At 47.0% G+C, this 9,499-nt stretch overlaps 1 protein-coding gene across 1 annotated transcript in view; it reads left to right on the top strand.

The window, feature by feature from the left end:
• Nucleotides 1-249: 249 nt before the first annotated feature.
• Nucleotides 250-9,499, top strand: part of LOC102193272 (vacuolar protein sorting-associated protein 13C-like) — a gene marked incomplete at its 3' end in the record, with an annotated part of 15,398 nt that continues 6,148 nt past the window's right edge. The window contains exons 1-24 of the mRNA XM_013908106.1: nt 250-457; nt 579-658; nt 772-831; nt 1,265-1,421; nt 1,502-1,621; nt 1,702-1,805; nt 1,962-2,129; nt 2,421-2,725; nt 3,319-3,466; nt 3,912-4,050; nt 4,355-4,473; nt 4,595-4,761; nt 5,002-5,255; nt 5,565-5,791; nt 6,083-6,175; nt 6,299-6,532; nt 6,617-6,748; nt 7,022-7,111; nt 7,506-7,661; nt 7,784-8,048; nt 8,140-8,300; nt 8,393-8,514; nt 8,831-9,128; nt 9,288-9,494. Coding sequence (XP_013763560.1) covers nt 250-457; nt 579-658; nt 772-831; nt 1,265-1,421; nt 1,502-1,621; nt 1,702-1,805; nt 1,962-2,129; nt 2,421-2,725; nt 3,319-3,466; nt 3,912-4,050; nt 4,355-4,473; nt 4,595-4,761; nt 5,002-5,255; nt 5,565-5,791; nt 6,083-6,175; nt 6,299-6,532; nt 6,617-6,748; nt 7,022-7,111; nt 7,506-7,661; nt 7,784-8,048; nt 8,140-8,300; nt 8,393-8,514; nt 8,831-9,128; nt 9,288-9,494 — 4,014 coding nt within the window. The remainder of the gene's footprint in view (nt 458-578; nt 659-771; nt 832-1,264; nt 1,422-1,501; nt 1,622-1,701; nt 1,806-1,961; nt 2,130-2,420; nt 2,726-3,318; nt 3,467-3,911; nt 4,051-4,354; nt 4,474-4,594; nt 4,762-5,001; nt 5,256-5,564; nt 5,792-6,082; nt 6,176-6,298; nt 6,533-6,616; nt 6,749-7,021; nt 7,112-7,505; nt 7,662-7,783; nt 8,049-8,139; nt 8,301-8,392; nt 8,515-8,830; nt 9,129-9,287; nt 9,495-9,499) is intronic.

The raw sequence follows: 9,499 nt of genomic DNA, 5'->3' as shown, positions 1-9,499 counted from the left end.
TTAAATCTTACCTTGGGTCAACACACCTGAATCAAAATATTCGTTTGTTACCAGGCCTCTGGAGAACTTCAGGACATGTTGAGGAGGTCATTTAACCATTTAAATCAGCTGTGTTGGATCAAGGACACATCTAAAACCTGCAGGACACCGGCCCTCGAGGCCTGGAGTTGCCCACCCTGCTTTAGAGAGTCTGAAAGATCATTCTGTATCTGAAGAGATACAAAATTTTGCATTCATTGTTGCGCCAACATGTTGGCGCTCTGCTGTCATCTAAATGTGTTTTCTGCTACTTCTCTTAAGGTGCTTCTGACTCTGAAAAAGCCAAAGGAACAGAAGGAGTCCCCTTTCCTGGTCTTTCACGTCGCCCACATGGGCATTAACACAAAAGTCAGAAAATACGACATGAGTGCAGCAACATACATCCGAAAAATTGCCCTTAAGTGCCTCGAGTTCAAAGGTCAGAGCGTTACAGCACACCAGGGTTTACTGGCACAAGTGTGTCTGTACTGGTTTCTTTGGTTGTGCGTGTGCGGTCGAACATGTTGATGATGTGACAGCTTTGTTCTCTTCTGGTTTAGACTCAAGTGGGGAGCCGCTGTGCCTCATCAGCTCTTCAGTCGAGTCTGGAGCTGAACTGCTCAAAGTGGAGTATTGTAAGGTGAGGTCACCATCTGATTACCTGTTCATGCACGGGAGGTGGAGGCGAGAACTACGTGTGGGGTCGACGGTTTGAGATTCAGCAGTTTTTAATCAGCCTGTTTGTTTCATCAGGCCGACCGTGCCGGACCAAACTTCTCCACCGTCTACAAAAACACCGAGCAGCTGATCAATGTGAGTCATAGTTCATCACCTGCAGATCAGTACAGCATCATCTCTGCACATCTCATGGTCGTGTTGAAGGAAATGCAAGCTTGGCTTTAGCCCTGTTTGCACAGATCTAGTGTTACCAGGTGGATTTGTCTGATTTAGAAATCATTTTCACACTGCATCAGCCAAGTTTTACTCAAATTTACAACACAGACACAAAAACTGCTCCACGTCATCCTGTTCTGATAGATTTGAGCCTGTTCTTTCTAGGAATGCCTCTCTACGCTGTCTAACAACAAAACCTGTATTTGTGACGAGAGGTAGAACAGGGGAAAAGTAACTTAATAAAATACCAGTGATGAACGTGGCACCACGGGACTAAGATCTGTCACACATCCCAGGTGTTGCACATTTTTGAGAACCACTAAAATGCATCAGCTTTCCTCTTGGGTCGTAGGTGACTTTCACCTCACTCGACGTCATGCTTCACACCGAAGCTCTGCTGTCAGCCATTAACTTCCTGTCGACGGCGTTGTCATCTGGCGGCGGCGTTCCGTCTCCAGAGAAAGAAGTCCGACCAAAGACGGAGGATAAGACGGTTTCTGCGAAGTCCAGTCAGTACCACACACGCACCCACACACACAATGTGCGTCTGACTTAAAACTCAGCGTCATGTGTTATTTTCCTCCTGCAGCTGCCCTGGTGTCACCTGTAGACTCTCAGGTCACAGACCTGAAGGTGGTCATGGATCTCGGGGCCTTCAACGTCCTAGTGTGCGACCAGTTGTGCAACATGGCCGACATCAAGATCCAAGGTACTGAATCGGAGCTGAATTTTGTTTTCTGTGAGTTTTCACTACCAAACCTGATGTAACACGCCTGCTGTGCACCTCAGGTATTAATGGCTCGCTGCTGATGCAAGGACCTCAGACTCATATATCAGGCGGCATGCGAGACTTCATTGTTCTAAACGTTGATCCCAAAAGCTTCCACAAGAAGGTCAGTAAGTTGTCTTATATAAGAATGCTTCACTCCATTGTGTCAAAACTGATAACGTCTTCAGACCCTGATACCCCGGGACTGCTTTAGATCGTCCTGCCCTCTTGTGTTTGTGTTCTTGTGTGAGCTAACGGTTTCCCTCCGATTATGCTTCAGGCCATCTCCATCGTGGGTAACGAGGTGTTCAGCTTCAGCGTGAGTCTGACCCCTAACGCCACAGAGGGCGCGGGCTACGCCGACACCTCCAAAACTGACGGCACAGTGAAGTTAAACGTGGGCTGCATCCAGGTGGTTTACCTGCACAGGTTCTTCACGTCCCTGCTGGTGAGTCACACGTGATGATTGAAAGTTAGTTTGTAGAACTGTTTTTAGTTTGACCCGAGCAGCTAAACCTGCACTGGTTTGTTATTTGTGTTCCCTCCTCCCAGTTTGATTTGCTTTTCTTTCTCAGTATTAATGTTGTGAGTTTTCTTTTATTCTTTTTAATTTTTGCCAATGAGAAGAAATGCAAAAAGAAACCTGGATCCAGTGGTTTTTAAAACACCTGAGAAGAGTGCATGAAATAGTCACTACTGGACTGAAGAAAACTGTCTTTTTTTTAAAATTTTCTTGCAGAATTTCACCAACAACTTCCAGACCGCTAAAGAAGCTCTGAGCGCCGCGACGGCTCAGGCAGCAGAGAAGGCCGCGTCCAGCGTACGTGACTTCGCCCAGAAGAGCTTCCGTCTGTCCATGGACATCAACCTTAAGGCCCCAGTCATCATCATACCACAGTCCTCCACCTCCAACAACGCTCTGGAGGTGGACCTGGGTCTGATTACTGTTGGGAACAGCTTCTCTCTGCTGGATGTCACAGGATGTCCGCTGCCAGCCGTCATCGACAATATGGACGTCCAGCTGACGAAGGTGAAACTCTCCAGGTCAGTGAAACAAAGCCTCACAGACTTGATCCACAGTCAGAAATGTTAATGGTGTTGATTAAGATTTTGCAAAGTGAAATGAAAGAACCTGAAGACTGAAATCCTTAATGTCAGTAATGATGTTCTTAGAATAGGACCTTAAAGGAAGTCTCAGGAGCGTAAAAAGATGCGACTGGACTTCTTTAAGTCTGTTTCACCAAGAAGCTTCTTCAGTTTTTAAAAGTTTTAAAGCTGAAGGAAACCTCTTGGATAAGACGCGAGAGGTTTCAATGCCTTTTTAAGCTCCTAAGACTACCGTCATCTTTAATGACTGAGAACCTCCACAGACGTGCAGGAAGGAAGACCCAATCTGGCCACCTGAATCTTGGCGCCTCTCCTTTGTGTTAAAACAGTGAAATTTGCTGGTCAGTCTGAGAAAAAGGATGAAACTGCATGTGCAAGTAGTCAGATCAGGAATTCCAAGGATATTGTGGTCATGCTTGGAAAAAAAGGTGCACAAGCAGAAAGCTTTGAAGGGGAAGCTTTTGTTTTTATATGCAGACTTTGATTAGTTTCTCCTGTAAGCACATTGACTCCTTCCTGTTGTGGCCCAGGACCTGCTTAGAGCCTGACTCAAACCAACCTAGCAGAGAGCTGCTTGAACCGGTCAACCTGCACCTGAACATCAAGAGAAACCTGGCAGCTTCCTGGTACAAGAAGATGGCTGCTGTGGAGATTGATGGAGATCTGAAACCCATGAAGGTAGGAGGAAGAGGAAGTTAACATGTATCCTTGTTACATTATTAAACTTGTAACCAAAAATCTTTCCCAGATTACAAGACGATATAAAAACAGAGTAGCTGTACAGTATGGTTGGTGTTTTAAGACGTATGTAATAATCTTCCTCAATAGAATAAAATGTGTCAGAAATTCCACTAATGATTTTATTCTTGTTTTTACAACCAGTCGACAAGTAAACCACCAAAGGTACAGTTTCCCCTGAGGACAGGCCTCTCTGTAGAGTTATATTGTTGCTGCTCTCGTCTTTTACTTGGAAGCTGGATGCAGTTTGTTTGTTGTGGTCTGTAGTCTGCGTAGACACCTCCAATAAGGACGCAGGTTTAGGCTAGGCTAGCAGCCTTTAGCCGTAGCCTCATTCTAGTCACAGCTGTAGACGGACTGAGTAGTGACTGATGCGTCTGTGCAGGTGAAGCTCAGTCAAGACGACCTGAAGGTGGTGCTCAGGATCCTGATGGAGAATCTGGGAGAGGCCGGAAGCCCGCAGCCCGCCGCAGCCCGGCAGGAGACCAGTCTGCAGGTCCGAGCAGCTGGAGCCACCCCGACAGGTCCGATTGAGTTTATGTTCAGATCTTCACTCATCCAGAGTTGAACCCTGATATTTGTCTGGTTTCTGTGTCTGACTGATGACATGGTAAGTGGACTGATTCTTATATAGCGCTTCTCTACTCTCCCGGAGTACTCAAAGCGCTGACATGTATCCGATATAAGATAGACCAGGATTATTTTGAACCCTAAATCAAGCTAGGCTGCTCGAAAGTCCAAGAATAAAAATATTGTTAATGAGTGTAATAGATCCACTTTAAGCTTTCTTGCCGTTTTGTTGATGTGATCTTTGTCCTGATTGCTCAGGTGGTTCTGGAAAGATGACTGTGAGCCACAGTGAAGAGGATGATGAAACTTTGGAGACTGTCAAGTTTAACTTCAACATCGAGTCTCTTGGTCTGGTTCTGTACCTCGACCCCAAACAGGTCAGTTAGAAACAACAAGGACGTGAAAAGAAACTGATATCTGGGGGACGCTATTCGTCCAGTGGTTGGAGTAAGCAAGTGAGTGTTAGTTATTCTTCCTTACTGTTGTCCCTGTTCCCAGTCCTCAGATCTCCAGAACCAGCAGGACCTCAGACTGGGAGAATTTGCCCTACACTTGCTAAAAACTTCAGGGAAGATCCTAAATAATGGCAGCATGGAGGTGAGCACGGTGCTGACTGCCTGCACACTGGACGACCTGAGGACCGGCATGGAGAGGGTCACCTCGCGGTAAGTCAAATGATCTCTGCTTTCTGTCTGTCTGACTGTTTTGTTGATGACGTGATCAATCACTGATGGAGTTCTTCATCAAATAGTCTGTAGTTGTTTTTCAGAGAAGAAGAAGAAACAGTCAGATCACACTGCACAGTGAATATGATCCATATGGAAAGCAGTTTAGTTTTTTGCTACCAAAGTGGTTTAGATGAGAGTTTTCGGTCAGTGATCACACATTGTGTTAACTTGCTGCAGGATGGTGAGGCAGAGAGACGAAGAGAGCTCAGGGGTCACGATCGACGTGACGTACCGGCAGAGCGCAGCAGAACGGGAGGTGGTGGCCATTCTGCAGAAGCTCTATCTCTGTGCAAGCGTGGAGTTTCTGATGGCCGTCGGAGATTTCTTCCTGCAGGCTCTGCCGCAGAGTTCGGCTCCGCCCGCCACCTCTGCACCGAGCGACAGACTGCAGCTGAGACAGACCACTGAACCACGAGCCGACCCCAAGACTGGTAAGATCGGGACACCAGACCCCGACCGGAGAGGCGGGGGGGTATTGAGTATATCTACTGTATCAACAGGAATATTAAACGAATCCAGAAAAGGTTAGTCTACAACTGCAGCAGGGAGCCCAGCCTACACTTCTGACCACTGAATGGCAAGATCATGGTCTACTTTATCTGATTTAGCAATAAGAACAAAATTGATGTTTCCAAGTATTCAGAGCTTCTCAGTCAAGCTAAAGACGACCATTCAGAATCACAAAGCGAGAACGGAAACCAAAAAGGAAAAACCATCACAAGACTGTTTTCTCTCTGCAGCCTCCACAGTGAAGACTCGACTTCGAGCAGTGGTGGTGGACCCAGAGGTGGTGTTCGTGGCCAACCTGATGAAGGCCGACGCCCCAGCTCTCGTGGCCTCATTTCAGTGCGACTTCACGCTACAGGCCGAGGAGGACGGCACACAGAACATGAGAGCCAGCCTGAGGGAGCTGAAGGTCCTCGCCTGCCCCTTCATCCAAAACAAAGAGGACAAGGCTGTCACCACCGTAAGAGTGTGCTTGTTTTTTGCAGTCTGTAGATTCTTCACTCACTGTTATATCAGTTCTGCTTTGTGTTTTTTGATATGTCAGACACATTTAAACCCACAGCGTTTTGGAGTTGTTGACTGGGAGTAAAACCATTTTTACTGCATTACCCTTAAAAATATGAGTCGGGTAACAGATTAACTGAAAAGGTGTCTTACTGTAGAGGAAGAAAATGTGATGTGTTAGTGGTCTTGTAAGTAATGAGAGATGAACAAACATGATTAAAGGTGTCAGTCCGGCTCTATCCAAAAGGTACTGAGACCTTGTTCGGTCACCTTGGAAACCAAAGCTCACCCCAATCAGCCACTGAGGGGCTCCGTGACAGTGGAGGAAATCATAATTAAGGTATTTATTTATGGATTTATAAATCACACTGACAGATGTTCGAGACTCTGTGTTGCTTCTCTGGACTCGCTGTGATTTCCCGACTGTCAGTGAACTCGTCACCAGTGTGTCTTTCATCTGCAGATCTCACCGTTCATCCTCAACACCGTGACAACGATAACAGCCGCCATGACGGCAAAGCAGAAGGATCAACAGTGCGAGGCATCGAAGCCCGATGTTCATGACCTGTGGTCGGTCATGAACATCTACAACTGTAACTACTGGTTCCTGGGAGTGGACCAGGCCACCGAGGTCACCGAGAGCTTCAGAGAACCGGACGGACGAAATGAAGGGGAGAGCTTTGGCGTCGAAGTCAAGGTACCACAGCGTCTTCGCAGAACATTCATTGTAAATCTTTAAAGAAGGTTTGCTTCTTTTTGACGAGCTGTTGTTGGCCCTCAGGTTGTACAGGTGACTCTGGAGTCCGGTTTGGGTCATCGAACAGTCCCTCTGCTGCTAGCCGAGTCCTCCTTCAATGGTTCAGCCAAAAACTGGTCTTCGCTGCCACAGCTGAGAGCTGATATGACGCTTGAAGTAAGAACTCAACCTGGATTCAGACCTGATCCTGAAACTCGTGTCATATATTCAAGGCTCCTAACTTTAGTTTGGTTTTTTTTCCTAACTTTAGTTTTAGCTGAGGAGTATTTAAGAACAATATTCATGTGTTCACCCTACCACCGAAGGTGTTGACGCCATTGGAAGGGATAGGCTGATATATTCCAGAAAGACAAAAATCTCTCTGACAGCTGAGTTATCGCAGTTGCTGTGCTCAGTGGAAAAAAAACCAAGTGTGTCATCTGTTCCCAGGTGAATTACTTTAATGAGACCCACGCGGTGTGGGAGCCTCTGCTGGAACGAGTCGACGGCGGCAGACGAAGGTGGAACCTGGAGTTCGAGGTAAAGCTGCTAGCAGCGAAGCTTGCTCTTAATGAACTTTGTGTGATTATTATGACAGCTACACAATGTCCCACTCCAGTGAATGTCCCACAGCAAAGCAATTCCCTGAAGTCTTTGTCTGTGAATAGTTTTATGTCAAAGACATTTTTGTGTTCCTCATATAAAACATCCAAGTGGCTCATTTCCAACCACCCACCCCCCTTTTTTTTTTTGTAAGAGTTTAACGGCACGTCTGTAATCTGCCATTTAAAGGTGGAATGAAGGTGAATCTGATCACCTGCTGTCCCACTGCAGAACTTTGAAAACCCTCAATGAGTTTTTAAATGGAATAAAATTCCCAGCAACGACCGGCTGAAGGCTGATGAACTTAGTGATGCTGTTTTTGCTCCTGCAGATGAAGAACAACCCAATCCATGACAAAAGCCCCGTTCACGGAGATGACTTCATATTCCTTCCTGAACCTCGCACTGTCGTTAACATCTGCTCCAAAGACACCATGAATGTCACCATCTCCAAGTGCTGCCTCAACGTTTTCCAAAACCTCGCCAAGGTACAGAACAGCTTCAGTTTGTGTCTGACTGATGCTGTAATATCACTTCTAATTGACTTTTTGAAAAAGTGTTAATTCGTTGAATCACTGAGTGCCCTTTTCCTTTGCTGTGTTTTGATCAGGCGTTCTCGGAGGGAACGACTTCCACCTTTGATTACTCTCTGAAGGAGAAGGCACCATTCACTATTAGAAACTCTCTGGGAATTCCCTTCATTGTGGAGCACAGTGCTAACTTGAGACTGGTGGGATCTGCGGGGCAGGGAAAGCTCCACGAGTTGCCGGTGGATCAGAACATGGAACTGGAGCACTCAATGTTCGAACCAACATCCAGAGGCAAACTTTCAGCTCTCCAGCGGCAAGAGAGCTGCCTGTTCAACCTCACCATCGGTCAGACGTTCCCACTCGTTCTCTGTTGGTGCTGCGCGTTGTCTTATGCTAAGCTTGCGATTGGAGATGTGTTATTTCTCTCCCCATACAGTGCCCTCGGGATACAGCGAGATCGCCAACATCCCTGTGGACAAACCGGGTCGACGCCTCTACAACATCCGCGGCCCGAATCTGCAGGAGGCCATATCTGTGCTGTTGCAGATTGACGCCAACGAAGGCAACAAGGTCATCACGGTTCGCTCGCCGCTGCAGGTCTGAACCACAGACGCTCTAAATAAAGCTGATATTGTGATCAGAAAAGCAGGACAGGTTTATTTAGAGGCAACTTTTCTTTGTGTCTTTAGATAAAGAATCACTTCTCAGTGCCATTCACCATCCTCAAGTACTCTCCACAAACCAGAGCTCTGCAGGTTATTGGACAGGCCGAACCCAAGACGGAGTTTCATGTCACCTTAGAAACTTACAGGTAGAATCACACCACCTTCTTCAGGTGTTCGAGAGACTGTTTGTTAGCATAGTCATAGTCTTTGTGGATTTGATGATTGTCTCAGTAAAAGACATCCTCTGCTGCTCTGAACATCTACAAAATTAGGGTTTGCCAACATGGGCGAGCTTCTGGTTGCAGATCCTTTTTTCCAAACTGAATTTGTGACACTTTAAGTGCAATCTTGTCCCTGAAACTCTCTGGGTGCTGTTGTGAGTTCCTGTGGATCTGAGCAGCTCCAGGTGCCTCGTCATAACTTCCGGAGGTGGTGAGAGTCTTTACTTCCTCTTTCCTCCAGATCTCAGCTGTTTTTGCAGCCAGCAGGAGAGCTGACAGGTCAGTACGCGCCATCTTCCACCTGCATATCCTGGAAGGAGCAGGTGCACTGTAGCTCAGAGGTGGGGTCGATGCTTCAGTGTCCCGCATCCGAAAGCAGCCTGCTGCCGCTCATGGTCAGCACTTTGGCCGTCCCCGATGACCTGCGACACATCACCAGCTGTGGAGAGGAGGACTGGGACCCCGCCTATGTCATCCATCTCCATCCTATGGCTACCCTACGCAACCTGCTGCCATACACCATTCGCTACATGATGGAGGTAACCCTAACAGCTCCATCAAGGTTTAGCAATGCAATAATAAAGAGTCTTTGCAGATATTCACATCTGTTTGTTAGAAATGTTTTATTATTTTATAAGCCAATGAAAACTAACCTGATCTAAAATAACCTGATCGGACCTGGTGTGTTGCATCCCCAGAGCTCAGTAGACAGCTGCGAGCTCCGTGAAGGCAGCACGTCAGACCTCCTGAACGCTCGTGTCTCAGGCGAGATCGTGTCGCTGGTGCTGATGAGGTATCAAGGACGCGACTGGCACGGACACATTCGGATTGAAAAGGAAATGCCCGAGTTCCTGGTCATATGTCTCACCTGCGACTCGGACATAAACATGACTGTGGACATTAACGTCCA

This window comes from Pundamilia nyererei, unplaced genomic scaffold (genome assembly GCF_000239375.1).
Source record: "Pundamilia nyererei isolate P.nyererei 1_Seehausen unplaced genomic scaffold, PunNye1.0 scaffold01207, whole genome shotgun sequence".
Lineage (NCBI taxonomy): Eukaryota > Metazoa > Chordata > Actinopteri > Cichliformes > Cichlidae > Pundamilia > Pundamilia nyererei.
The sequence above is the reverse complement of the archived record's forward strand: the minus strand, read 5'-3'. Positions and strand labels throughout refer to the sequence as shown.